At 55.2% G+C, this 27,784-nt stretch overlaps 8 protein-coding genes across 8 annotated transcripts; 6 read left to right on the top strand and 2 right to left on the bottom strand.

The window, feature by feature from the left end:
* Positions 1 to 6,840: 6,840 nt before the first annotated feature.
* On the top strand, positions 6,841 to 6,999 carry C8Q71DRAFT_691194 (uncharacterized protein; the record flags this gene model as incomplete). The annotated part of the gene is made up of 1 exon (XM_047919862.1): positions 6,841 to 6,999. A coding segment is annotated over one exon (159 nt), but the record flags the coding sequence as incomplete, so codon positions are not given.
* Positions 7,000 to 9,333: 2,334 nt separating this feature from the next.
* C8Q71DRAFT_863773 (uncharacterized protein) lies at positions 9,334 to 11,344 on the top strand (the record flags this gene model as incomplete). The annotated part of the gene is made up of 5 exons (XM_047928229.1): positions 9,334 to 9,522; positions 9,576 to 9,947; positions 9,999 to 10,256; positions 10,308 to 10,442; positions 10,496 to 11,344. The coding sequence occupies 5 exons, from the start codon at positions 9,334 to 9,336 to the stop codon at positions 11,342 to 11,344; spliced, it is 1,803 nt and encodes a 600-aa protein (XP_047772365.1).
* A 1,522-nt stretch (positions 11,345 to 12,866) lies between these two features.
* On the bottom strand, positions 12,867 to 14,005 carry C8Q71DRAFT_851962 (uncharacterized protein). The gene is made up of 3 exons (XM_047926778.1): positions 13,953 to 14,005; positions 13,695 to 13,893; positions 12,867 to 13,625 (listed from the first exon to the last, which is right to left on the bottom strand). The coding sequence occupies exons 2-3, from the start codon at positions 13,778 to 13,780 to the stop codon at positions 13,241 to 13,243; spliced, it is 471 nt and encodes a 156-aa protein (XP_047772364.1). The 5' UTR covers positions 13,781 to 13,893; positions 13,953 to 14,005; the 3' UTR covers positions 12,867 to 13,240.
* Positions 14,006 to 16,111: 2,106 nt separating this feature from the next.
* Positions 16,112 to 17,700, top strand: C8Q71DRAFT_863771 (uncharacterized protein; the record flags this gene model as incomplete). The annotated part of the gene is made up of 3 exons (XM_047928228.1): positions 16,112 to 16,318; positions 16,375 to 16,485; positions 16,540 to 17,700. The coding sequence occupies 3 exons, from the start codon at positions 16,112 to 16,114 to the stop codon at positions 17,698 to 17,700; spliced, it is 1,479 nt and encodes a 492-aa protein (XP_047772363.1).
* A 1,633-nt stretch (positions 17,701 to 19,333) lies between these two features.
* Positions 19,334 to 20,053, top strand: C8Q71DRAFT_863770 (uncharacterized protein; the record flags this gene model as incomplete). The annotated part of the gene is made up of 2 exons (XM_047928227.1): positions 19,334 to 19,422; positions 19,480 to 20,053. The coding sequence occupies 2 exons, from the start codon at positions 19,334 to 19,336 to the stop codon at positions 20,051 to 20,053; spliced, it is 663 nt and encodes a 220-aa protein (XP_047772362.1).
* A 1,403-nt stretch (positions 20,054 to 21,456) lies between these two features.
* On the top strand, positions 21,457 to 21,980 carry C8Q71DRAFT_728492 (uncharacterized protein; the record flags this gene model as incomplete). Its single annotated transcript, XM_047921958.1, has 2 exons — positions 21,457 to 21,542; positions 21,605 to 21,980. 2 exons carry the CDS (start codon positions 21,457 to 21,459, stop codon positions 21,978 to 21,980), a joined length of 462 nt encoding a protein of 153 aa, XP_047772361.1.
* A 1,269-nt stretch (positions 21,981 to 23,249) lies between these two features.
* Positions 23,250 to 24,482, bottom strand: C8Q71DRAFT_792801 (uncharacterized protein). Its single transcript, XM_047925431.1, has 4 exons — positions 24,371 to 24,482; positions 24,296 to 24,310; positions 23,363 to 24,249; positions 23,250 to 23,301 (listed from the first exon to the last, which is right to left on the bottom strand). Exons 1-3 carry the CDS (start codon positions 24,431 to 24,433, stop codon positions 23,722 to 23,724), a joined length of 606 nt encoding a protein of 201 aa, XP_047772360.1. The 5' UTR covers positions 24,434 to 24,482; the 3' UTR covers positions 23,250 to 23,301; positions 23,363 to 23,721.
* Positions 24,483 to 24,610: 128 nt separating this feature from the next.
* On the top strand, positions 24,611 to 26,497 carry C8Q71DRAFT_819223 (proliferating cell nuclear antigen, N-terminal domain-containing protein). The gene is made up of 6 exons (XM_047926146.1): positions 24,611 to 24,731; positions 24,784 to 24,836; positions 24,902 to 25,115; positions 25,175 to 25,698; positions 25,748 to 25,930; positions 25,984 to 26,497. The coding sequence occupies exons 1-6, from the start codon at positions 24,680 to 24,682 to the stop codon at positions 26,047 to 26,049; spliced, it is 1,092 nt and encodes a 363-aa protein (XP_047772359.1). The 5' UTR covers positions 24,611 to 24,679; the 3' UTR covers positions 26,050 to 26,497.
* Positions 26,498 to 27,784: the final 1,287 nt, after the last annotated feature.

Raw genomic sequence — 27,784 nt, 5'->3', positions numbered from 1 at the left:
GCATGGTGGATGTGAGAAGTCCTCTCGTAAGTTAGGAGAAGACCGGAGGGATGAACAAGGATAGACGGGCGCAAGACGAGCAATCGGAGCACCACATAAAGGGACGGGTGTGACGGGCCCAGGTTGCCACCAGCCACCTGCACTGCCGACGGCTTCAATTAAGCCCTCCACGCGCTTCACGCCCCTTCGCCAGCCGTTCTATCCCGCTCTATCTCTCATCGTGCGGTCGTACGCAAGAGTTCTCGGTCCCGTTGCGCTAATTTCGCCTTAGCTTGTCGACGCCCGAATGGGTTGCGCTCCTTCAACGCCCCTCAGACTCGGGGGCCCACAACGCTGTCCCTGCCGACACTGAGTCGCTCGTCCGGCGAGAGCGTGTGGCGTGGGAGCGAGCCGCCTCGCAGAGGCGGCTCGCTCCCACGCCACCGGATGCGCCGCCGAACCTTCTAGGAAAAAGAGCAGGAGACAAAGTACTCACCTTAGACTCTAGAGTACCGTGGCGCTCTACAACAGATAGAGGGCTGAAACCTGTAAGATGGTGAGAGCAAATAACAAGGAACCCGGGCACAAAGGTACGTACCAACTACCAACTACCAACTACCAACTACCAACTGAACTATGTTGATGGAGTGTGAAGGTAGGAGGCAAGCCGGGACGTAGGCCTACGCGCCCATAAGTAGCGCCGGGTAGCGCTGAAGAGACGTAAGCACCGCTGAAGTGACAGTGCGCTGACAACTATGAATGTTGCAGGTTTCCTACGACTTTTGTGTACTGGATAGTAAGCTTTATCGCTCTTCCGTCTGCAAAGGCAGCTACTCACATATTCTGGCAGCAGAAGATGACCAGACCCAAGTTGGCCGGACTCGGGAAGAAGCGCACCCTGCAGCAAATTATGGATGTGACATGTGGGGCATGTCATAAAACCTTCAAGACGGTGCAAGGCCTAGCAGCACACCAGAGCACAAGCCGTAAATGTGCCTGGTACAAGAAAGGCAAACTGAAGGAAGTGTTTGCGTTCCGAAGGCAAGGGCATGAGGTCCCAGACCTAGAAGACATGGAGGATAACGTTCAGATTGAGAACAAACCGTCGGTGATCTGTCCCAATATTACTGGGATTCAGGACTCACTGGTCCAATTTGATAGCCCAATACGCAACTCTGAACAGGCCGAGGCGAGCGGCTCAGATGTGGACGTAGAAGATGCAGAATTAGAAGCTGAATATCACCAGCGTGGAGGAGATGGAAACACCGACCAAGATGGGGACTCGGAGCAGTCTGATGACGAGGACGATCTATCGTCACTCTACGATTTCATTGAAGTGTGCCCACCTCTGGGATCCAACAGCGGGGGAGGAGGCGAGGCAGGTCCGTCTAGGCCATCAGCATCCACAGGTACAAGACGTACGGCATTGGCACTTGACGATGACAACGACGACGAACGGGTGGAGGAAGAGAATGAAGAGGCTGCCAAGATTCTACGAGTGGATAAAGCGGTGCGCAGGAGGTGGCGACAGGCCAGAGAAAGTCGGACGCATGTCGGTGAGTAGCACAGTTGCTCGTCTCCTCTTCAGATAGTCTGACAAGCCTTCCAAGGCGAAGCTGAAGACGATACTAAGAACCCTTGGGACCCGTTTGATACAGAGATGGACTGGCGGTTTGCAAACTGGGCCATCGAAGAAGGAATTAAGTTGAGCTCGCTTGACCGAGCGTTGGACATACCAAACGTGAGAGCGCAGCGCAGTATTTATTGACACTAACTCTCTGTATTAACGTTTGTTAGTTCAAGGAGCGTCTGGGACTGACATACCACAACACGCGTGCGCTGCTACAGCGCGTTGACTCCCTACCTGAGCGAGCCGAATGGAAGGAGCGTTGGCTCTCGTTCAAGGACCGCCCAAACGAGAAGCATCTGCTTCAATATCGTGACATCATACAGGCAATACTCACATTGTTGGGGAATCCGGAACACGCGGAACGAATTGTATACCGACCTCGACGTATTTTCTCAGATGGCTCACGTACTCGAAGAATTTACAACGAGATGTGGACAGGGAAGTGGTGGCATGCCGTCCAGGTAAGTACAGATTCAGTGCGATGTACTACGCGGGTTTCTCACTGTGCGTTGACCTTCACAGAGTCTTTTACCTATCGGCTCTGCGGTCGCGCCAGTTATCATAGCGACGGACAAAACACAGCTGACCCAGTTTTCTGGTGGCAAGTCCGCCTACCCGGTCTATATGACGCTTGGCAACATACCTAGGGATCTTCGTCGCAAACCCTCGGAACACGCCTGTATCCTTATAGGCTATCTCTCCACCGACAAGGTGAGCGGAGAGGGCATCACCCAGCGCAAACAACGCGCCCTCGTCCAACAGTTATTCCACGCTTCCGTCAGCACCATACTGGAGCCCTTGATAGAAGCGGGCAAGCATGGAATCGAAGTGACCGCAGCTGACGGTTCAGTCCGCCGTGTTCATCCCGTCCTTGCCGCCTACGTCGCGGACTACCCGGAGCAGTGTCTGGTGACCTGCTCCAAGTACGGCACTTGTCCCAAGTGCCAGGTGCCAGAAGCCGGCCTTGAAGATCCTCAGGCAGGGATGCCTCGCAACTCGCTGTGGACGCTAGATGTCCTACGTCGCGCAGCCAAGAATAGCGGGGGAAAGGTCGGCTCCAATGCTTTTGAGAAGGCATGTCAGGAGCTGAACGTCTCTGGTTATGTCGTACGCCCCTTCTGGCGCGATCTTCCCTACACCGATATTCACTCATGCATCACGCCGGATGTTCTCCACCAGCTCTACCAGGGCGTCTTCAAACATATCATCGAATGGACCTCGGAACTCGTTGACGAACGCGAACTTGACGCACGCATTCGCTCTCTCCCTCCAGCTTTCGGTACCCGCCATTTCAAGAACGGAATATCATCGTTGTCGCAGGTCTCCGGCACCGAGCGCAAGCACATTGCAAGAATTCTCCTCGCGTGTTTGGTAGGCAAGGTCCCCAAGAAGGCGATCCTTGCCTTTCGCTCAATCCTGGACTTCATTTACCTTGCACAGTACACTACGCACGACGACACGACACTCAGTTACATGGACGACGCTCTCAAGACCTTTCACAAGAACAAAAGCGTTCTGGTCGACCTCGGAGTACGCGAACATCTCAATATACCCAAATTCCATTCTCTACTACACTACGTCGACTCAATCCGCCTTCTCGGGACCACGGACAACTACAACACCGAGGCGTTTGAACGCCTGCACATCGACTTTGCGAAGAGCGCGTGGAGAGCGTCCAACCATCGCGAGGCTCGCCCCCAAATGGTGCGCTGGCTGGAGCGTCGCGAGAAGATGGTAGTCCTCGGCGCATCCATTCGCCGTCAGCTCGTACGGAACGGTGATGTATCTGAGGATGAAGTGGTCGAAGAAGACGTCAACATACCTGCCCCAAGACACAATGCTCGTATCAAATTACCCAAGCACCCTACCTCTCCTAGCCAGTCTCTTCACGCCGTTGTCAACAAACATGATGCTCCCGGATTCATACATTCCCTCGCTCAGTACATTTGGGAGCTCAAGGAAGGACGCGCTCTCACCTCCTCTCAGCTCCAGACCGCTGTCAACAACATGCCACTCACGCATGTGGACATATTCCATGGCTTCAAGTTCGCGCCTGAGTCCTTGACAGACGACAAGCAGGAGACGGATGGAGTGAAAGCTAGGCCGCTCACAGAAACTCAGCCAGCGCGGTTCGACACTGTTGTCGTACTTCGAGGGGAAGACGCTGAAGCAACTGGGCTACAAGGTGTGTAAACCTGTGGCCTGACATACAGAGTGCGCTCACCGTTGTTCACCTTCCAGGCACTCGCATTGGCCGAGTGAAGGTGGTGTTCAAGTTGCCACCGGAGATGAAGGACCCTCGTACGCAGCGTACCTTGCAGACCCCATTGGAGTGGACGAAGCAAGGGGCCCTTGCGTACGTTGAATGGTATGCAAAATTACCGGCTCAGGCGGATCCTTACCATATGATGTACGCTGTAAGCAAGCCCCCGTTGCGCGCAAATGGTCTGCCCCCCAGCGATATCATACCCATTTCCATTATACGCCAATCTTGTCAGCTAGTGCCTTGCTTTCCTAGGTCTAATGATGGTACTAAACCTGATAGTATACCGGAGGACTGGAACACCAATACCGTATTAGATCTTGCGCAGAGATTCCTACTGAACAACTCTGCCTCCAAGTACGCGTATCAAACCCTATGGTAGCATATGTCTGTCCTACACATACTTCATATGACGCATGACACATTTGTTCTTCAGAATGTACCTACTACTACACGTTAGATTAAGTATGTTGTCCACGAGAGATACAGATAGGCATAGACTCGAGGTCAGACGGCGCCGGGATGACGACCACGGCTGAGACAGGCAAATAGTAGTAGAGGGGGAGTGGGATACGTAGCAGGCACGCACGTCTGATGTGTAGTAGTACAGAGGATGATAGATATAGTAGCTGCAGGATTGTCGTATGAGTAAGTGTAGATAGAGGTGGTATGGGCATAGAAACACTTGCCTTGGAAATGGGCCGATTCTACTGCTCCTGCCACGCGAAACAGACAAAGTTGATGATGTTCACGGCCTTGATGCGACAGGACAACTACGACATCTTGGTGATGTACCTCTCGCAGTGAGATACAAAGAAACCACTGGACACTGACTGACTTACCACTCATTGCCGAGTTCATCGACCTCACGCTCGCTGCTGGAAGTTTGCTCCTGGGCCTTCTTCGCGCCGGACTTCGATCGCGACGGACGTGACGGTCCACTCTCTGCGTTCGCTGCATCCTTCGATGATCCAGCTGCAGTCTTGGACGCCGCAGGAGTCTTTGCCTTGCTGTTGAATGACTTGACCGAGCTGATATAGAGTCTACATTAGTGTATGCAACTGGCACTTTGCGTTACTTCAGTTGGCCATTGATAGTCAGAGCCAGTCACTGGTGTAGTGAGAAGATCACCAATGGTCACATATGCTGGCCGGCGTGCAAATATGTTAGCTGAAGACTGTTTCAGTAAATCAGGGTTTTCCTGATGTCAAGGCACACAAGAAGGGCATTCGGCGTGCAGCCGTCAACTCCTTCGGTTATATTGCGAAGAGTTTGGGTCCTCAAGATGTCCTGCAAGTGCTCCTCACGAACTTGCGTGTGCAAGAACGTCAGAGCCGTGTCTGCAGTACGGTCGCCACCGCCATCGTGGCCGAGACTTGTGGTCCCTTCACCTGCATTCCCACAATCCTGAACGAGTACCGGACAGCCGAGTTGAACGTCCGGACTGGTTGTTTGAAGGCCTTCAAGTCCTTCGTCTTCGAGTATGTCGGCCCATAGTCCACGTACTAAGCCGATTCCGTCGTCACGATGCTGGAGGATGCCCCACTGACCGTGACCTTCTCCACTGGCAAACAGCGAGCACGACTGTCAAGCACCTTCAAGCGCTCGGTGTTGCAGGCCTCGGATGCGAGGACTTGCCGCACCAGTGAGTCACTCCGCGTTCAGTATACAGTCATTAACCCACCGGTGGGTCAGTATCGTCTGATGGGCCACCTTCCCAATTCGGCGACGCCACACCGCATTAGGCAACTGACGCTCCACGAGGCTCCACGCAATCTGGCCGCGCGCGTGCAGGATGCACTGTTCGACTGGACCTCAGCTCAACGGATGTATGGAGTTTATTGGGTACTTTATTCCAGAGAAAATCATATCTAAACATCGGCCTCACTATGAGACAGTAAAGTAGGCCTTACAGAGCAGTAGCACTCCGGTTGTCACCCCGCCCAAGGGTACAACAGCACAGGCGCTCGGCGCGACTATTGACTCTCACCTTTATGTCTGCCTCGCGGACATGCAGCTATGGTCAACATTGCTGTTCCTCAGTATTCTCGGCTACACGAGACAGCTCAGCGACGCTATAACACACTTGATAATGCCGCACATGCCTACAACTCGCCAAGAGCAAACCATACACCATCACGACCTCACAGTCTTCGGTACGTTGCGAAGCAGGCTGGTATAGCCCGTGAAACACTGCGCCGCCGAGTAAATGGAGGCCATTCTAGAAGGGATAGGGCGGTGGAAGATCAGAAGTTGGATGCCGAGGAGGAAGAACAGGTTCTTCGTTGGATCGAGGGTTCGTCCGACCGCGCTCGTCCTCCGACTAATCGGAAGATCACGGAGATGGTGAACAATGTCCTTGCTGCTCGTCCACGTCTAGCAGGCTGTCCACCAGTAACTGTCGGTAAATGTTGGATATCAAGGTTCAAAAACCGCCATCACGATCGCATCCAGACCACGATAGGCTCGTCATACAGCACTGCTCATGCCGGTGCACTCACGGAATCAATCCTGGGGGGACATTTCAGGACCGTAGAGGAGCTCTACCAGGCGCATGATGTCCGTGTCAAGGACATCTATGCAGCTGATGAGACAGGTTTGCAGGATGCCGTACAGACGTCCGAGCGCGTTGTTGGGAGGAAGGGAGTGAAGCGGCAGCATGTCAGCCAAAGCGGAGATAGGGTGCTCACTTCGGCACTCGGAACAATCTGCGCAGACGGGACATCTGTTCCACCATTTGTTATCTTCAAGGGCGAGCGATTCCGGGCCGATTGGGCAGCAGAGAACCCACTTCAGGCTCTGTACGTTATGATACATTGTCAGAAAGTTAAACTAATGATGCTCTGTGAACAGAATGGGCCACTCCGCATCTGGATGGATGGATTCGGGCCTTGCATACGATTGGGTCGTGTGGTTTGAGCAGTATACACGCGAGAAGGCTAGCGGACACACTCGTGTCCTCCACATCGACAGCCATGCGACCCACATCTCCCCTGAACTGTGCCAGTATGCGAGCCAACACAACCTTCACGTTGTCGGTTACCCTCCAGAATCAACAGATCGCCTCCAAGGCCTAGACATGGTCCACTACGCGCAGATCAAGCGCCTATGGCCCCTGAAGGTTCAGGAGCATCACAGTGGAATCGGTGCCTCGGAAATGCTGCGGGCCGTCGCGGAGGTGTGGAACAGTGTCTTCACAAAGCAGAACAACTTGAAGGCATTCGAGGTATCAGGCATTGCGCAGCCTACCACACCAAACGATTTCACTTCGCGCGCAACAGTTCTCGCGGGTGCAATCCCGCCTCGTGCTCTTGCTCCCGCTGCAGAGACGTCTACCGAGAGTACGTTCCCGCAACGACAGCCCTCGCCCGTGGTTGAGACCGTCACCATCCTTACCCTCATCCACACCCTCCGCAATTGCCCAGCCAGCCCACACACTCCAAGTCCTCCTCCAGATGCCGCACGCACTGCTGCCACAACAATCGTGTCGCCAACATCACTCCTCCTCTCTCCCTCCACGTTCACTCCTCGTAAACGTGACGCAGCAATTGCTCGGCGCGTCGAACCCCTTGTCAACTCTATCCCGCTCCGCGCATCTGTGAACATAGACACTCCAATCATGCCACCCATCACGGCGAACCCAATACCCGCCCCAGACTTCACTCGGAACTCACCTCCATTTAATCAGGAGCAGATGTCGAAGGAGGAGCTTGTCGAGATGGTGAGGGATATGGGGAAGTCGAAGGCAGCGGCGAAAGACACAATCAAGGAGCAGGGCCAGTCGATCATAGCGCAGCGGGCACAGCTTGTCATTCAGAACGAGCAGCAAATCGGTCTGCAAACACGACTCAATGAGAAGACAAAGAAGAAGACAAAGTCCCATAAGGTTGCATACCTGCGGAAAGAACAGGCGCAAGGCCGATCCGGCCGTGTCTACACAAACCCAGGCTATCTGAACGCGCAGGAACTAGAGGCAGCGGAACAAGAGCAAGGCGAGTTGGATAAGACAAGGCACATGGCTGTCCGTGCAGCTGTGGCAAGGCGTAACGAGTGGCGGAAGCAGAAGAAGGAGGAGCGCAGAGTCGTGAACGCACAGAACAAGGAAAAGTACGAGGAGGACCGCCAGGATCGCGCGATCGATGGAACAAAGCCGCCGCGTGCACCGCGCGCTCTCAGAAAGGAAACCACGCCTGACTACTTCCCCCGGACGATTGAGAAAGCAGAAAGGGTTGGTGATAACGAGCTGAAACAGATGCAGTCGTCGTTGGGAGATGTATCAGGGAGGGACGAGCAGAACAGAATCCTCTGGGATGCACTTTCGATCATGCCACTCAGGCTGACTCCTTCTGACAACCAGTCTTCGAGTTCGGACGTGGATGAATCTGAATAGAATGTATTTTTATTCTGTATATATTGTATGCTACTTCGCACTGTATCAACGTCCTATAATCGCGAGGTCCGTGTGTCTGCGATGGACCGAGGTCGTCCGACTGCGCGCGCGCGGCCAGATTGCGTGGAGCCTCGTGGAGCGTCAGTTGCCTAATGCGGTGTGGCGTCGCCGAATTGGGAAGGTGGCCCATCAGACGATACTGACCCACCGGTGGGTTAATGACTGTAACAAGCGGCCCTCTGGATGTCGGTATGCCGTTCAGTGGGCGACCGTCGCGAGCTCACGCATGCAATGCATAGATCTCGTAAGTCGCCTATTCCCGAACACTTTTCGCGTCTAACACGTGTCTTTGGGATCAGATGGATCTTATTGGGTTGCGCGAACACAAGCAGTGGATACCGCGTAACCAGGCTGCCGCTCCTACCACCATCGCTGCCACCCATGCACAAGCTACAAAGGAGGCGAAGGACTACCAGCAAACATTCAGCATGGCCGCGCGGTGATTCCAAGTGTGGCGGCAACCACATCGAGTAATCGCAAGTCTGCCCCGATAGCTGGCAACGTGCCTTCGTGTGTACTACCCTCGAAGGCCCTCGAAGACGGGAGACAGGTGTCTTTACGTCACTGCGGCGAAGCCCATTGAACGTGTCCACCACACTGACAAAGAACTCTGAGCTCATTCAAACCCAGGCTGTTCTCGGCCACCAAGCCACAAGGCCAAAATCGACTTCGTTCCGCCGGCACGCGCAAGACTTCGTACCAATGCAAGCAGTGCCGATTCCTTCTACGGACCATCCTTAGTCAAAGGAGCGCATGACTCCGATGCTGCCGCGTTTCACGGCTGCGAACGTACGTACAGTGCTTTTCTGAATGCTCAAATTCTCCTCATCAGTTGCAATGCGGTGTACACGCTGCGACTGCGCTCATTGTAAGTCAAATTCATGTTCTCACATTGGACAGCCTCAGTCGCGACGCACAACTTTAGGTAAGTAAATGTCGTGCCTCTGCTGTATATGAACTCGAAATGTGAGCTCATTAGCGTCGACTTGGAGCTTCCGCCGGTTCACCGACATGGCGATGCAAGTTCCCCAAGCCCGCCAGCCTTCAGCATCGCGCCCGGTCTCTCGTGCCCCGTCGTCGATGGCCGGCAATGAGGAAAACTTCGACATGAATGTTAGTGGCGATGAGGACGATTTAGAAGACTTGCGACCGATACCGCCTGTGCCTGGGGCAGGCGCGACCATTGAGGACTACAAGAAGGTGAGTACAACGCCCGCAATGCATGATACAACCTGTCTCAAGCTTCATACTAGACACTCGCCCTATATCAAACCGAACACGAGGTGCTGCGACTCCAGCTGCGCGACGCGAAGATCGAGATTGCTAGCCTCAAATCCCAGTTACGAGGCCAAGGAAAGCGCATCCGAAAGTCCAAGACAACTGACGACCCTGTGCTCGAAGACAAGATTGCCGTGGCAGCACGAGTATACGCGCTATTTGTCTCACCGTGGCTTCACGCCGATGCCTTCAAGTTCAGCAGCTGTCCCGACATCGACCCCCAGTCGCGTGCTCGGTACGACAATGCTGACTCAATGCAGAAGGCGAGAGCAGCAGAGCTCTTTGCCGCCATCCCCTCTGAATCTCATCCGTGGATTGGGCATGCGTCTGCGACTGCTATCGCGGGAGTGAGTGAAAATTTTCACAAATATTCACTAGCCGCTGAACCTTGATTTCAGTTCAAAGCCGCTATGCAGCAAGTACGCTCGAACGCAATCAACAATGTAGTCAACTCTACGAACGCCATCTTCGATATGCCCGAGGCGCGATTCATGCGCAAGGGGTCCTACGATCGCAGCACGGATGCTGAGCTACAACGCTTGATCCGCACGCCAGGGAAAACTGAGGAATATGGCGATTTTGTGCCCATCTTGTTTCCAAAGGAAGACAAAAAAATTAAGATGCATCATATATTCCGCAGCCTGTACATCACAAAAGTACGTTTGTGTTCAGCTCTACGCGCTTCCCTGTGTGCTAACGGTGATTAGATTGCGAAGGTTATATTGTTCGGAAAACAGTCTCTTGTACGCGACGGTGGTGCGTGCTCTGGTAAACCGGCGATGGGGAAAGCGCTGGGCATCACTAAGCCTACTGACGGTCTCATCGCGTTCTCCGCTGTGCTGGTGAGTTTCAAAAAACGGCTGTCGTGGTTCATGCATTGATTACCATGCACCAGGCCCGCTATCTGTGTTCGCCAGATGTCGCTTTCACTGAAGTGGGCGAGCCTTCGAAAATAAACTACCACGAAGCCTTCGATCTGTACAAGAAGTTCCTCATTTGCATGGACCCGGAGGCCAAGGCGAAGGTCGTCACGTTCTACCTCGAACACGTGTTCGGGGTAGTCCAGCCAGTGCAGGCCATTGCATCAGCAGGCAACGTCCCGCGTGCGCTGGAGATCGACTCTTTCTCACAAGCATTACTAGCCATCAATGAGGAGAGCGTCGTCTACGGGTCCGACGGCGAAGAGCCTGAGCTCGACGTGTCGGAGCTGGGCATCGACGACCTGGAGCCGAGCGCTGCTGGCCCAAGCAACGACGTTCTCTTACCCAGCATCTCGTCTTCGCGCTCCGCGTCTCGACCGACTAACAGCGTACCACAGGCGGTGTCTCAGCAGCAGGCACCATCTGCCACACCGAGCGAAGCAGCAGAGACGCCGACAGCTATCGGCGTTCGCGCGGCTTCCTCCTCTACTACTGCTGTCCGCGCGCCTGCTCGTGGGACCACCCCCATCCACACCGACGATCCACTTGCCACCGCGCTCGGCAACATGATGATAGCGAGACAGGTAACGTCGCAGTCGGACGAGGCGATTGCCGGTGAGGCTGCGGCCGCAGCCACTCAGGCAGTGCCTGAACTGGCTCCTCCTGCAGAAATAGCACAGAAAAGCCAGAGGCGCGCGCCGAAGAAGGCTGCAGCGAAAGGGAAGGAGAAGGAGAAGGAGAAGGAGAAGGAGAAGGAACTCCCACCCCCGGCTGCTCCTGCTGGTCGGCGTACGCGATCGCGAGCGGTGGCACCGCCTTCATAGGCTCATAGGCTCAAGCCTGATTTCATTGTCGTGTTTCTCATTGTATACTGTGTAGACTTTCTCGCCGTCTGTATGCATCGTAGATTTGCAGTGGACCGCCTCGTAAACGTCAGTCTATATTACCACAGTCCGGTAACTGAGCTATTATAGTATGAGTTGAAGTGAGTCTATTGTTATCATATAAGAGTCTAGGCCAAAAAGGTGATGTCTTATATTGCCGACGTTAACAGTAGGTATGCCAGTATAGGCCAGTGGTATGCCCGTAGTAACTATGATCATAGGTAAGATCTATCGCAGTCTTGAGTTCGAATCCTTTTCTGACCATTTCATTTCACAGACGCCCATTCCAATGACTCGTGGGCCCATTCGATCGTGGGGTAAGTGTAACAGTAACAAGGTAAGGCCGTCAGTAACAGACAGTGAGAATCAATATAAGTTAGCAAACAAATCAATGACCACACCAACATAGGAACTTGTACCCGACCATTGCTTCGTTGACTGCCCATTGCCAGGCCCTTCTTCTTATTACTTTCGCCACTCGGTTATTCCAATCACATTGTGGCATTTCAATGGATACCAATGACGGCTGACGCTTTCAAAACCCATCCATTACAATGTAATTGCTATGTACATACTCCGACATTACAATGTTATTATCATGTAACCTGCCGGGATTGCAATAGGGCAGTTCAGAGTAGCCGCAGAGAAAACGAAAACGAAAGTGAAAGTGAAAGTGCTTATCACGTGTACGTTCCAAAGCGGTTGTGTGACATTATGTAATCAAACCGTGCAGGAACGTCGGCAAGCCTGTACGGCGCGAGGCTCGAGCGCTTTCGGCGGTGTTCGCCAGCATAAAATAAGAAATATCGCAAGAATATGACAGCTTCTGTGTTGGGCCATAATAATTATATAGGCTGGACCCCTTTTTTGGCCATCTCTATGTATTGCTTAATGACGGCGGCACTATGGAGGGTACTGTACAGTTTAATATCAACATTACCTAAGTAGGTGGACCCATAGTTAATCCCCTTATCACTTAGTAATATGCTTTCCGAGTGGCGCGCCGAACCCTTTGCCACTCGCTTGCAGCGATTATTATGCGATTTATGCCTCGTTTTGGGTATTTTGTCATCATCAGAAAAACGGTAAGTCCGAAATTGAGGACCCGTTGGAAGTCCGACTATACGCGATTCGAAACGGAGGGGTCTAGCGATATGGAAATGGCTGTAACTAGTGTGGGCATGGACCGTCATGGAGGATATAGCTCGTACCCTAACCCGACCTGGGCGAACAATATGTGTTTGCAATCAAAAATGCGCCGCAACGGCGAGACTGTGAGGCGCCGGTACACGTCCCGTCACGTCCCGTCACAGCGCTGTACCCTGCACGTGACGAACACTTTCGCTTTCACTTTCGTTTTCGTTTTCTCTGCGGCTACTCTGAACTGCCCTAATGGCATTGCAATCGTTTGGAGTTGAATCTAATGCTTTCGGCATCTAAATACAATGTAATGCATTCTAATGCATTCCTATGCTCGTAAGAAAGTTGCGACAACGTGCTGTTCGAGTGCAAGGCCCAGAAAGTCCTTGGTCGGATCCACGGGGAGCGGATGTCGCCATCGGAGGAGCTGCTTCTTGTCAGGCTAATTACACACCGTATTTAGCACCAGGAGCTGGTCCATGTGTCGCCGATCACGCGCACGATTGAATAGCGCTCCCGTCGTCAGCCTATTTGTCTGGATTCTTACTCAAGGATCATTTCTAGCCTGCACAGTGTACATGCGTAGGCCTTGCTGATACATCCGAAGACATCCCGAAAACGGATATCCATTCGCAGTCCAAGGGGCGAACGACCTTGCAGTCATTCCGCCTTCCAGCTAGTACCGTATAGCGTACTCTACGCCTTCTTCTTCCCAAATAGCTTGCTCAACCCTCCACTCTTCGACGATCCACCCTGGTGCTTGTTGTACGCCGCCTCGTTCTTGTTCAGGATCTTCTTGCCCGCGTGGTCCATCTTGCGCATCCGCGCGTTCCACTCGAGGAACGCCTTCTCGTACTCGTCGAATGTCCTGTAGTGTTCGCGCTGGGGCTGGTCAAGCGGGCCCCGGGCGACCAGCCCGGGCTCGAGGTACTCCCGCTCGAAGAGGTCGCCGTCTTCGAAGTCTGAGCGCGCCGACAGGTAAAGGTCTGCGTCGCTGCGGGCCGCGAGGTACTCCCGCGCGAAGTGGCTGATGATCTGGAGGTCGCGCTCCGACAGAGCGACTTCGCTGTTGCTGCGAGCACTGTTGTGCAGAAGGGACGAGCATTAGGTTACAATGTCAATCAGAGGGATGGGAATGCAAGCGACGTACGCGAACATGTAATCATCAACGGGACGCGCTACCGCAACGGACGCGGCGGCGACGATGGCAAGAGGCAGGAAGTTGGAGAAACGCATCTTGAGCGAGTACGGTGGGATTCTGGAGGAATGGGAGAGCTGGTGGTTGGATGGGGAAGGTCGTAGAAGGATCGCGGCCGTTAAGTAGACTGGACGTAAGAAATCGAGCAAGGCTACCGAGTGAAGACTCATCAGCATCGACATTAGCAGGAGGACATGCTACGGCACTCACCAACCAGTGCACTCGCTGTCAATGAGCTCTGAAGGAGAAGACAAAGCTGGGGGACTACTGCAGGCCGTCTGTGCTTTTATACACGCTGGTGCGGTCGTCGCCGCGGATACCGGATGGTGAGGTACGTTGCTCACTCAGCGCTGAGATGCCCAAGCCCTCGGGGCCGAGCGTCCCTCGGGTCGCTAGCGGAGCAGGCCGCCCGAGCAGCATCAACTTGAACATACGCATCAGTAGGATCACCGCCGTGCCGATGAATATACGTACCAGGTCCTCTAGGTCGCGCTGCGGCACTACCCCAGCCAGGGAACTCAGATCTTTTTCCGCGCATGTACAGCTGGGTCCTGCTGGGTCCCGCATTTCCTCCGCAGTTGCCGTTAGTATGGAGACAGTCGACAATGCATTTCACTCCGACTTCGACGGGGTACTTGAACGCGATACAAAGGGAACCGCCGCGACCAATTCGAAAAGCTATGATCGCGAGGGCGGGAGTAAGGGTGATCTTGGCGTGATCAATCTACGACGGCTTTGTGGTAGACGGAAGCGCTGAAGCGCTGGCAGTGCAGCGGTAGAACACCGGCCATGTGATGATCGTCGTCCAGCGGTCGTTTGAAACGCTCTGGCGCTCTTCGTGTTCAGGCTGATGCGCTGTGCTGTACAGTGTATGGGGTATGGTGTCATATACGAAGGCTTACCAGATATCTGTTTCTATAGTTCGTAGCCGTGCATAAGAGACACTAGCTGTATACCGAGTGGCACGCCATTTAGCAAGTTGACGATGGATGCCCGCTCGATGCCCTCGGACAGCGAGCTTGCTGGCGGCTGAGCGCGTCGGCTTGTTTCACACTCAAAATATCAGCCGACTCCACAATCATATTGACAATCCCGCTCGCCTATAACAGACCTGAGACGGTGTGAGACCTGTAGGCCTAGTGATTGCCTCGGGAAGACGCCGAGACGGAGGTATTTGGCACCCGAGCTTAGGAGGGAGAGGAGCGAGGAGAGCACGGGGACAAGGAGTACTTACTTGCGCATTCTTTCCTCGACAATCGCCGTATTCAAGTCTCTGTAGTGCCCGAGGACGTGCACAATCCGTACAGGTGATAGGCAGTACTTGAAGCCCGAGGTGACGTTGTCCTGGGCCGTACTTTCTGCCTCATGCTTTCTTGACACCAAGGGCCGTTGTCTATCCAAGTTTCACGTAGTGAGATAAGACCTCTGTCAGCGCAGCTCCGAGTCCGGTCCCCGATCTATTCCGGCCGCCTCTCAGCCATGCACCGCACAGGAAATCCAGTGGAACTCACCCGTGGCCTGTCTCCTGATAGAGCAAGACTATCGGTGATATGACCTTCAATGAACATGGTCAGTACCAGCATTGTCAGGAGCACATACTGGACACTCACCGGCTAGTGCGTTCGGTATATCAGTGAGCTACGAAGAGCGACTCAGAACCAAGGTAGGAGCATCAACGTCGTACAACTCTGCTTATATGCCACTCACTAAATGGATCCAATTAGTGAACCGTGTACAGCTGAGTGCATGCCAAGTACCTTGCGAATTGCTGTGCGTTACGAGCTCGTATGAACGCGGCGACAGTGGATATGATCCTTCACTGCATAACTTATCTCGTGTGATTCTCACTTCTTGCATAACCGCCAGCGTACTGACTGCAGTCCGCCGACGTCGTCCCCGACAATTACCGGCTTGTACTTGGCGATTGAGATGTCGTCGATGAGAAATTGTGCCACGTTGCCATATTTAGGAGGGTGGCTGGGCGATGTGGCGGCGATCACTCGCGTGCACGGTCCACGTCCGTCCTCAGAGCCAGCGCCGAGTCTGTTGTCTCTGCTCGCCGTCGCCGCCTGGCGAGCAATGGTCACGTCTCCTTGGATGCATTCGACACCCACCCGAGTATCATGAACTGTCCCTAGCCGCTCACTCGCCCACCCTTCCCGTTCTGCCCGCCGGCTCCGTTCGCAATTCGCCTTCCAGGAGCGACGCCTAGTGTACTTTGCAGAGACTACTCTCTCCTCTTCATTCTCACTTGTCTGGAACAAGTCGGCGTCCTCTTTGCCTTTCTAGCTCTGACACTCCTTCGGCTCGTCTTGTCTACCTGCTGGCAGGCTTTCGCGTCGCTTTGCTACTTCCATTCTCACCTCGACATGGCTGTGCACCTACACCCGATGTTCTCGCTCGTCGCGGGCCGTAACGTCGAGCCACCCACCCCGACTCTCAGAAGCTCGCAGAGGGCGTACCCGTCTGCGCCTGTGAGGGATCTCGGGCAGCGTGCCATTCAGCGGCTAGCGGCCTTGAAGCGGGAGGAGGAGGAGCAGAACCTTGAGGATCTGGAGGATTTGAAGATGACAGAGGTGCGCAAGCCCTGACGCGCCTGGCCAAGAAGAGCTGCTGATTATGTCGAGAGTAGGAGCAACGTCTCCTTCTCGAGCGGTCCTTCGAAACCGTCAAGTTCGAGGCTGCAGACCTGGACGGCCTCAAATGGGACACTCCCGCGGCCAAACGCTTGCTCGCCGACTGGGTGCGTCCCAGCCACTGACCCTGCCACGACAACTCTGCCTGACACCCTCCACAGTATAGCTCCCAGGTCTTCGCCATCCACAAGCAGTACGGCCTGGTTCCTGACGGCTACCCACCCCTCGAGTCCGACTCCGCCTCCGAGGAAGCAGACTTCGAGCCGCCCCTCTCCTCCGCGAGCGACCAAACCATCATCCCTGATGACGTCCCCGACGTCGCCGTCGAGCCCCCCAGCCCGCCTCCCACCGCCCGCTTCCGCGGCGCGCCTCCGCCCCTCGTCTGGCCCCCGCTCGCGCTCGCTCCGGGTTTGCACGAACGCCCGCCGCTCCTCTCGCCGAACGAGGTGCATATACCTCTGTCGCCCGGCAGCCTCAGGCGGCTCCCTTGGCACGCACGCGCCCACCCGCATGGACGACGCACGCCCACGTATCGCGTGTTCAGCCTGCCCACGCGACTCGCCCCGCCTCGAATCGACCGCCGCGACACCGCGCGCCCTGGCGATTCACCCGAGGCGAAGGCAGACGCGGGCGGGGGTCCGAAGCCCCCGATGCGGGAGCCGACCGCCCTCCCGCACTCGCCCGAGGCCATGCCGGACAGCACAACTCTGGGCGTGGGCGCACCGCAGCTCACGTCCCCCCCTCATCGGAAGCAAGCACCCAAGAAACGCGTCGTCAGTCTGCCCCCGGACCTCCCGATCCCGTCCCCGCTCGAGCGCACGCTGAGCGAGTGCCCCGAGGGGAGCGTCTCGCCGACGCTGGGTCTGCGCGGGCGTGCGCTCCGCCCCCGCGAGCTGGCGAGAGGGGCTGGCAAGATCGCGTCTGTCACGAGGGTCGCTCCGACCAAGCTCTTCGAGGTCGGGCGCAGGCTCAGCCAGTGCCTCGCTGTGTCGCCGGACGCCTCGCCCTCTCTACACTCGGGCTCAAGCGTCCATCCTTTCCCGCACGTTTCGAATGAGGATGCCCGCGCACCCGCTGGGAACACGAAGGGAGCTACCAACCTCGCGACGAGACTCGCAGGACTGAAGATCGCCCTACCGCCCCTGCCTGAACGTACTCTCAGCATGTGGGGCGGCCAGGTTACGCCCGAGGACGAGCTCCCGCCGCCTCTCATGACACGCTCGATGTCCGCGTTTGGCTACAGCCGTCCTGAGCTCCTGGACGAGGAGGACAGCGCGGGGGAGTGGATGCCTGGGGGTCTGTCCCCGGAGTTGCGTTGGTGATGACGGTATGTTATGGGTCGTAGTGCTGTATATATGCGTGCAGATGACACCCAGGTTGGAATTGTTGAACGCTGCGTCGGTCCACTGAACTTCGAAGGTGCTAACACGCGCCGCCCGTATGGCCATTGCGTGACACATCTCACGTGCGTTGTGACAAGCGCGTACGAAATGGGCCGAAACGTGTCTGGAAGCTTGACCTCTCAATAGAACTTCGACGTTGTCTCGCTGCGCAACCTGTTTGTCCCTCAGCAACTCTCTTCGTGACTCGAACGCAGCTCGAGTAGGGAAAGCGGATCTAGCTCACAGTCATTGCAAGCACAGCGTCGTACTCCTCTACGCAGCCCGCTAGGTTGGAGGCGGACTCCTCAGCGCCGTGCCCTAATTTGGAGGACAGACGGACATCAAGAACGGCCTCTCGCACTTGCCGGCACAGGGAGCTCGCATCACTCAAGTATGTATCAGTACCATCATCACTGTTGAGCAGATGGAAATCCGTACTAGGTGCCTCGGGATGCTTGGATATTAACAGCTGCGTCTCGTCCTCGCTGACTCAGGTGGTCTTGCTGGGCGATCGTAGGGTAGGACCTTCACAATGACGGGGTATGCACTGATGACAAGGTAAGTCCCAATGTCCGTCGCGAATCTGGGCCTCCTCCATGTAGGGACTGCGCAGACATTAGGCCGCCGATCAAAAGTAGTGGCGGTCGCGGCGACGCACAAAAAAACCATCCATCATCCATGCGCCACAGATCGGTGCACATGGGCTTGGCTGGTGCAATGAGAGAGCACCAGACCCGCTTCGGACAGTTTGCTACGCCCCGTATGTGCTCTGAATAATTCTTCTGAGCTGGAGCAAGTCGCCGACCGCTGACTTGTGTTCCCCAAACAGCGAATCGCCGTCGGTAACAGTGGCCATCGTTCACCACGCCACGACACGAAGGACTGCACTGCCAGGTGAAGCTTCCATCAACATCAGCGATTACAGACTCAACATCGCAAGACGCAGCGCCGATTGCTCACAGCCCCGTGCTTGTGATCACGGTCAGAGCTGAGTAGTCGTTGAACAGGACGGCTGGGTTACACTCCCAAAGTATGCCGCAAATTCTCGACGCCGAGTGCGGAGGGTCAGCGCGGCGAGACACAGTCACGTAGTCAGAGAGGGAGTTGGGTGCTGCGCGGAATGGTCGTTGTGCTACCGCAGCGGCTGATGACTCCGAATTATCTCCTCTGGTGAACGATGGTATGTCATGATGTATCTTGCCGTAACGGAGCGCTTACCCGGAGGTTGGGCAGTCCGACGGTAGATACCTCAGTGTGCCATGGAGCACCATACTCGCTGTTCAAAAATCGCCGGCCGTCTACGACCAATAGGTATATATACGCAGACACCGACCCACTGGCTCTCCAGCTTTGTATTCTTCTTCAAGGCTCACCGACAGCGAGTGCACTGGTTGGTGAGTATCCCAGCATCTGCTCCCGCTCGTATCAATGTTGACGGTACCGCTCTCTTATGAACCGTTAGCCTTGCTTGATTATTCCACGTCCAGTCTAACGGCTACGATCCCTCTACGATCACCTGCTTCACCTGCTTCACCCACTTCATCTCCCCAGACTATCGACTCGTTTGCTCAGTATGCGTCTCTCAAGCCACCTCCCTCTCGCCATCGTCGTGGCCGCTGCTTCCGTTGCGGTCGGACGTCCTGTTGATGACTACGTGTACACGTATGTCATACTTACATCTTTCCAAACTGGTGGCTGACCGCACCGCTCACACTTCAGTGCACGCAGCGATGCCGGGTTGTCGGCGCGCGACCTCCGGGTCCTCAATCTCTTCATGCGCGAGTATTTGCCGCTGCCGGGCCGTAGCGACCCTGACCTCTACCTGTTCGCTCGCGATGATTCCGGCGTCGCAGATCTCCCGCAACGGGAGTACTTCGAGCCTGAGCTGGTCGCGCGCGGGGCCCTCGACCAGCCCAAGCGGGAGAGCTACAAAACTTGGGAAGAGTGGGACAGTGCGATGCGTGCATGGAACGCTCGGATGGGGAAGCTGGCCCACGCGACGCAGAAGGCAGTCGACAAGCATGGGACTAGTGCCCAGCCTCAGCGGCAGGACTACAGGACGGCGGAAGAGTGGGATAGTGCGATGCGCACATGGAACGCCAAGAACAGGAAGTTGGGCAACGCGGTGCAGAAGAACGTCAACCAGGCGGTTACGTCGCATAACAAGGAGCAAGCGAAGAAGGCTGGATCGTCGTCCAAGAACGGCGCACTCAAGAAGAAAGTCGGGTTTGTTGGAAAGCTACTCGGGAAGAAGGGAAAGAGGGGTGTAGTGGAGATGTGGGATCTCTATTAGGTCATTTCCCACTCCGTAGACTGTGATGATATCCCTTGCAGGAAGTGCTTCTCGCCCTTGACTTCGCTATTGAGTGATGCGATGTAGACGTGTACTCGCCTACAACTTATGAAGATTAAACGGTACGTGCCTGGCATTGATATCGTACTCTCGAACCTCTGACGCTAGCTCTGCTCACGTATGGGTCCGAGCCAACTGTGTTGACGAGGTGTAATGTTGACGGGACTCGAGGTACGCAACGCAATGCTATCGCATAGGTATACCGTATAGTCTCATAAGCACTGTTTGTTGGAGGTTCCCAGGTCAGCCTTTTCGGCCAATGATACGCTCTGTACGGAGCATGCTCACCGTGGAACGATGAATGATGCCGATGAGTGCGCTCTCGGGTATATGTACAGCGGCGTCGACTTGCTACTTCTCAAGGCCTGCACCACTCAGAACACTCGGAGTCGCTTGCGATGCTACTAGTATGTGACATTTGCAGCAATTGTATAAGATTTGATCTGTGACTGAGATCCGTACACTAGGATGTAGCCTGCGACTAGACGTCGACAGAGACTACACAAATCTTCACCAAGCGTGAATATATCCGAGCCACACGGACTTGCATGCGGAGGAAAGGGGTACCATCTCTCCGAGTTCTCCGTGTGGAGCGGGATGCAGACTGTTTGATATTGATGATCGCATGCCCGGCCCATGGCGATAAGTTCACATCAGCGCTTCTGCTCTGGGCGACTCTCAGGCTTAGACTGGGTACTACAAAGCGAACGCCGATCACTCTCTGACACTCAGACTTTCGGCCTCGCGAACGTGCATCTCTTGGTTTAGCAGCGCGGCTGTGCCACGTTGAACGTGTAAGAGCGCCCTCGACAATGGACGTAGGAACCTTGCAAAGGAGTGCGAGGAGGATGGCCCGGGGATCTCGGTGGAGCAAATTTGACTGGAAGCGAAGCGTTATGGCGTTGAGGGACCTGGTCAGTATGTGTTATCCGCCCACAGCGGCCTGACTGATGCGTGGGTCACTGACCGGGCCCAAGGCTTCTCGCCAGCGCCCCATCGAACAGCGCTCCAAGAGAAGCCCGGAATGTCCGTGAACATGAACGTTTCAGCGTGGCACCCAGGTGGTACCTCATCATCCGCTTTGTATATAAGGAAAGATGACCCGCATTGGCTCTCTAGCTTTGTCTTCTGCTTCAAAGCTCATTGACAGCGAGTGCACCGGTTGGTGAGTATCACAGCGTGTGTTCTCGCCGACGTTGATGCTGACCGAAGTCCTCCACCGTAGCCCTGCTTGATTTCTTACGTCCAGTCTAACGGCTCGTACGATCCGTCGACGACCACCGAGTCCTTCTCCGATTCTTTCCCGTCCCTAGATTTAACACCATACACCGTACTCGATCAAGATGCGTTTCTCCAGCTTCCTCCCTCTTGCCCTCGTTGCGGCAGCTTCCGTTGCGGTGGCCCGTCCTGTTGATGATTACATGTTCTTGTAAGTGTCCCTTAGGCTCCTGGCTTGAGCTTGTCGTAACGCTCGGTCCCTTCGAACTGTAGTGCTCGCAACGATGGCGAGCAAGCTCTGTCGGAGCGCGATCTCAAGATCCTCGACCACTTCGCGCGGGAGTATCTAGCGGCCCGCAGCGACGCTGACCTCTATCTGGAGGCACGCGAGGACTTCGATCCCGTCGACCTCCTCGAACGGGAGTATGTCGAGTCCGAACTGGTCGCTCGTGCCAGCCCCCTCTACCAGCCACAGCGCGGACACTACAAGACGGTCGGCGGGCATGATAAGACGTCACCGTGGCGTGAGTGGAACCGCAGGATGGGCCACGCGAGGATGAAAATAAAGGCGGCGGTCGACAGCGAATTGGAGCAGCAGGGTGGATCACAGGGTGTGCTAAGCAAGCTGTTCAGCAAGAAGAAGCAGTAGTGGGAAACATAGCTGGAAGGCGGAATGACTATTAGGCCGTTCATCGTTTGTTAGACGGCGACTGAATTTTCTCCGAGGATCTCTTGTGGTGTGACGCGGCGGCCTACGATCGACGGACAAGTCAGAAATAATCCTTGAGTACGTACTGTAATGGTCAGTGCGCATGCGGCTGGCCTCGCCGGGGTGGCGATCGTGACGATAGTGTTGTCTTTCGGTATCTTGTACTACATGACTCGCAGAGTAAGGTCAAAGTTGACTCTGTGCTCCTTTCGCGGAATACAGGACTCCGATCCGTGCCGGAATTAGTATGCGACGGTGCAGCACTACAGTACTTAGTATCACCGGGGGCATTGCAATTGGTCGGGGCGCAAACATTGAAAGGAGGAGGTAAGAATCATGATGTCCGTAGCATGTAAGTACTGTGCAGAAACGCAAGGAGATAATAAATACTGGCCTTGGTATGCCCTGATATAGAACACGAGGAAGCGGCATGTCCGGGTCCAGGCCCCAGGGGCGAGGACATGCTGTAGATCATCTGCATACGAGACACTTCGAGAATATGCAGTATGTCCGCAAATCCAGCAATGTATAGCAATGTATGGTGAGCACGCTCCGTAAATACAGTAAGTACTTGCATGCGGAGGAAGGTTTTTAGTATGTACTGCCGGATTTCTTCTCGGAGCTCCGTGTGTAGCCGGCCGATCAGTTCACCTGAGCGCTTCCGCACCGCATTGACCGCAAAGCGGTGCACTATTACTAGTATTAGTACTGCTCTTTGACACTACTACCGCCATCGCGATCGTGCCAATCCGGATTTAGTAGCTCGATCGGCTGTACAGCTGTGCCACTGATTGTATGTGGAAGGTACAGCGTCGCACCCAAGTCGCATCACCAATAAATATCCGTAGGAGCTTAGCAGAGGGGTGCGACTCGGAGATGAAAGAGCGATGTCAAGGCTTGGCCACGCAGCGGATTAGTAGACGAGGGATCTCGGTGAAGCAAATTTGACTGGAAAGCGAAGATTAGACGAAGCGTTACCGTGGTGTAGAAGGACCTGATAAGTATTTGCTAGCGCCCTCAGGACTGCCAGTGTCAGTGATGCGTACGTTACTGATGCCCCTTCCCGCACTGACCCCGATCGAACAGTGCCCCAAGAGCGGACTCAGACATTCCGAAAACATGGACGTTTCAGCGGGTTACCTCATCATCCGGTATCCGTGGGGTCGACCGCACAGGCGTGCATAAAAGGGGAGACGACGCGCACTGGCTCCCCAGATTTGTCTTCTTCTTCGGAGCTCATTGACAGCGAGTGCACTGGTTGGTGAGTATCATAGCGTGCGCTCTTGCCGATGTTGATGTTGACCGAAGTCTTCCACCGGTAGCCTTGCTTGATTTCTTACGTCCAATCTAACGAGTACGACCCTTCGACGACCACCCAGTCCATCCTCATCCGACCTCCATCCTTTTTCTGTCCCCATATTCCCCACCGTACTTGCTCAGATGCGTTTGTCCAGCTTCCTCCCTCTTGCCCTCGTCGCGGTAGCTTCTGTTGGGGTGGCACGTCCTGTCGATGACTACATGTTCGCGTAGGTCGTCCTTAAGCCCTGACTCGAGCTTGTTCTAACGCTCGCCCTCGGACTAGTGCTCGCAGCGATGGCGAGCAAGCTCTGTCGGAGCGCGATCTCCAGATCCTCGACCACTTCGCACGGGAATACCTAGCGGCCCGCAGCGATGCTGACCTCTACCTGGAGGCACGCGAGGACTTCGACTCCGTCGACCTCCTCGAACGGGAGTATTTCGAACCTGGATTGGTCGCCCGTGGCCCGCTCGACCAGCCACAGCGCGAACACTTCAAGACGTTCGACGAGTACGAGAAGGCGTGGATCGCCTGGAATCGCAGGATGCGGAAGATAGACCACTCGTCGCAAAAGGCGCTCAAAAAGAACGCGGCGGCATACAACAAGGAACAGGGTAAATCGAAGGGTGTGCTGAGCAAGCTGTTCGGCAAGAAGAAGCAGTAGGGGACGTAGCTGGGAGACGGGATGACTACTAGGTCGTTTATCGCTCGTTCAACGGCGAATAAAATCCCTTCAAACATCTCTGTATGTGTACCGTGACCGCCGTACCAGCTAGTCACCGCCGACAACGGGCTCTGCCTCGACCCCGAGGAGACGATGGCCGACGGCAAGCACCGCATGGTCAATTCCTTGGTTGTGTCCTGTAACTGGTTGTGCATGTGGCTGGCCTCGCCGAGGTCATGATCCTGTGTCTAACGCAGTGAGTATCGACGTGGTTGTATCTTAGACATGGCCTACAGAACGTGGGTGAAGCTGTAAGCCATGAACCAATTTCGCCGGACACGATCATGTCGACAGGACTATGAGCCGTACCGGCGGCGTAGTATGCAGATCATCGCTGAGGTTAGGATGATCATGCCCAGCGCTCGGGCCCATGAGCGACGTCAAGAGGCGGGCGAGAACAAAGTTTCAGACATGGTTTGAGCGATGTAGGTGTGCGGTACTTACTGCGACGCGTCTGTGGCCAGCGCGTGACAATATGCACGTGGTGCTGCGTGACAAGCGCGTCTGTTACATATACCTTTCGGTCACAAACGCGTTCTCGCCGTTCGACGCGTCTGCCTCTCTCAGTCTGCCTCCATCTCTCTCGCCCCGCGCCACACCTCTTGCTCACTACCCAACATGCTCGAAGCGCGTCTCAACGAGGCAGCTATTTTGAAGCGTCTGCTCGATGGTGCGTCCGACGCGCGTGGCACCCAACCCTGACCGCTGACCACGGCCTGCAGCCATCAAAGAGCTCGTCACCGACGCCAACTTTGAGTGCAATGAGGAGGGCCTGGTGCGTGGAACGCGTCCCTTTTACGCGTTATTTGCTGATATCTAGCATCCTCTTGTGTCACGCAGAACCTCCAAGCAATGGACAACTCGCACGTCGCGCTCGTCGCGGTCAACCTCAAGGCCTCGGGGTTCAAGCGGTACAGATGTGACCGCCCCATCCCTCTCGGCGTGAACCTCGCGTCGTTCACGAAGGTTCTCAAGTGCGCGAAGGACGACGACGTATGCATTCTCAAAGCGAACGACGACGCGGACGTGCTCAGCCTGACGTACGAGGCGCGAAGTAAGTCGTGGCGCGCCTAACCCTGCGCTCCGAACTAACCTGCACGCGTACGCGCACAGACACGGACCGGATCGCGGAGTACGAGATGAAGCTGATGGACATCGACGCGGACGCGCTGAACATCCCTGACACGGACTACGACGCGCGCGTCACGATGCCTGCGAACGAGTTCGGCCGCATCGTGCGCGATCTCTCGCAGCTTGGCGAGTCCGTCCGCATCGAGGTTTCCAAGGAGGGCATCCGCTTCATCAGCGACGGCGAGGCCGCCAACGGCAACATCCTCCTCCGCGACACCCAGGCGAGCTCCCGCAAGGGCGGCGCGTCGTCGTCGAAGAAGGACGAGGAACCAGAAGAGGAGGACGAGCCAGAGGAGGAAGACGAGGACGAGGAGAAGCCTAAGAAGAAGATCAAGAAGGAGAAAGTCAAGAAGGAGGAGGGTGAGGGTGAGGACGTGGAGATGAACGAGGATGGGGAAGATGAAGAGGAACAGGAGTTCAAGCCGAAGGGCGGAGATGAGGACGAGGACGAGGACGATGAACAGGAGGAGTCTTCGAGCAAAAAGCGCAAGAAGGCGCCGGCGAAGGTATGTGTCAGGTAGCGCTCTGTGGATGTAACCTCATGCGGCGCTGCAGAGCTCCAAGCCTTCCAAGAAGGCAAAGAAGGACGACGACGACGAGCTGGCCGATGGCGTTAAGATCGAGATAAACGCCCACGTCAACCTGACATTCAGCTTGAAGTACCTCGTCAACTTTTCAAAGAGTGGCTCGCTATCAAACATCGTGCAGCTCATGATGAGCAACGACGTTCCTTTGCTAGTGCGTTTCCCCCCGATTCAGATCACCATCAGGTTGTTGATCGGGCTCCCTAGGTCTCGTATGAGTTCGGCCAAGGCCACATCCGGTACTACCTCGCACCCAAAATTGGCGATGACTGAAACCATCGTACACATCTATATCTCCTTGTCGCGTCTGGTCGTAGCTAATTGCATTTGCTGTGTATTGAACTTTGCTCATCACTAGTCTGTCTACTGTGCGGGCATGTTGCATGCAGTACAGGGACGTACCCACGGAAGCCCTAGGCGTCTCCTGGGCCAGTCAAAACCACGCTGAATACCGGACATCGCGTATGGAACGACTGCAGCATCGTGGATTGTCTCCCTTCCAATATTGTTCTCTTCCACTATGCGGAATGTACATTTTTCCTCGTTCCTGGCTGTTCGCGACGAATCCTGGGCGTTTCACAGTGTGTGCGACTGGACAGTGTCTTGCAAACTCGCGCTGAGCGTCGATTGAGCTCAGTGACAGGTGTACTTGCGTATGCATGATGCCAGTGCTCTGTGACAACACCAGGAATCCAAAGATTGTAGATACCGCTACCCCTTCCTCCCTACGACGTGGGTGAGTATGCCCATGAACGAGTTTAGGTCCGTCGAACCTTCGTACCACGCTGTGCACGAGCTCACCAAGCTTTTGTACTGCGGCAGTCTCTTTCCTTTCGGTTTTAGAGCTACTGTCGGGGAACTTGCAGTTCTACGACACGAGATCAAGCCCAGATTCTCTCCACCTGCTCGGGGTCGCGCACCCGCTCGGTCTGGCGATACCCTTCAAGTCACCTTGGCCACAGGCCCACGAGGGTATTCTGCCCAGGCGGCTGTTAACGTGCATGACCCCTTGATGTGTGCCGTAGGCTAATGGCAGAGCGTCCGGCGGATGTTTCGTATCTATGTGGTGCATCCACAATGAATTGTTGTATGATCCTGACGTTGCCGTTCAATCCAGCCTCAGCTCGTAGACTTCTTCAGTGCTTTCACGGTGGGTCCGTTCCCTTGTACCAAATTCTTGAGCTTAACACATTATGGTTGCCAGTTCGACCAATGCCCGCTCTCACTGAGTCATTAAGTGACGGCTGGCCGATTCGCGTTTACACTGAGCAGATCGAGGACCATGTTCAGTCTCGCCGATACGTTGGCTCATCGTCAACGAAATAGTATCGTTGCAACTTGAACAGCTTGTACATGCTTAATGGCAACCGCGGTGAATTCATCCGGTATGCCCAGCCCTTGTCTGTCCGCAATAGTATAACCTGATCGAGTGTTTGAATCGCACATTACAGTCCGCCCGGCCAACGCAATGACAGGATGAAGCAACGCATCTTACGTGCATGTGGGCTGAGCTGTGGAGCCCAAGTCGGCCGCACAAATATCGCGATCCAAGCACATCCGAAGCAGGCGTACTGTGTCAAAGCCCAGCCCTCTATGCGCAAGGACAAGGTCAAAGTCCGCTGCGACTGGGATGGATGTATGCTCGAAGTAATCAACTTCTGGATGCATATCCACGAGCGTTACACGCATCCGATCCGCACGCAAACCGCGATGCGGGCAATGCGGGCAGGAGGACATGCGGCCGGGTCACTGCGCAGGCACCATGATAACCCTTTCGTACTCATCGTCGCCGAGCTGCGGCGTTAATGTGAGTTGCTACTTTAATCTGACATGTTGAGCAACAGTTGACGAGCATCGTAAACCCGTGGCTTCGCCACGGGCTCAGGCTGACGGGGCAGCTTTTTCATACAATGCTTCAGGACCTGTCTTGGTCACTTGTTGTGCTATTCCTTAGCCATGCCTGTTTGCTATCAACCGAACAGCACTTGTAGTACTTCCGTAGTTACGC

The sequence above is a fragment of the Rhodofomes roseus genome (assembly GCF_022264815.1).
Source record: "Rhodofomes roseus strain CIRM-BRFM 1785 chromosome Unknown C8Q71scaffold_49, whole genome shotgun sequence".
Classification (NCBI taxonomy): domain Eukaryota; kingdom Fungi; phylum Basidiomycota; class Agaricomycetes; order Polyporales; family Fomitopsidaceae; genus Rhodofomes; species Rhodofomes roseus.
This window is presented reverse-complemented; position numbering and strand designations above follow the sequence as displayed.

Excerpts from the sequence above, each read along its gene's own strand:
- C8Q71DRAFT_851962 (XM_047926778.1), bottom strand. The coding sequence starts at position 13,780 with ATGCGTTTCTCCAACTTCCTGCCTCTTGCCATCGTCGCCGCCGCGTCC. Across the intron at positions 13,626-13,694 it reads GTTGATGATTACATGTTCGC|TGCTCGCAGCAACAGCGAAG; the intron begins GTACGTCGCTTG and ends TCTGCACAACAG.
- C8Q71DRAFT_792801 (XM_047925431.1), bottom strand. The coding sequence starts at position 24,433 with ATGGGCCCGAGCGCTGGGCATGATCATCCTAACCTCAGCGATGATCTG.
- C8Q71DRAFT_819223 (XM_047926146.1), top strand. The coding sequence starts at position 24,680 with ATGCTCGAAGCGCGTCTCAACGAGGCAGCTATTTTGAAGCGTCTGCTC. Across the intron at positions 24,837-24,901 it reads AGTGCAATGAGGAGGGCCTG|AACCTCCAAGCAATGGACAA; the intron begins GTGCGTGGAACG and ends TGTGTCACGCAG. Across the intron at positions 25,699-25,747 it reads GCAAGAAGGCGCCGGCGAAG|AGCTCCAAGCCTTCCAAGAA; the intron begins GTATGTGTCAGG and ends GCGGCGCTGCAG.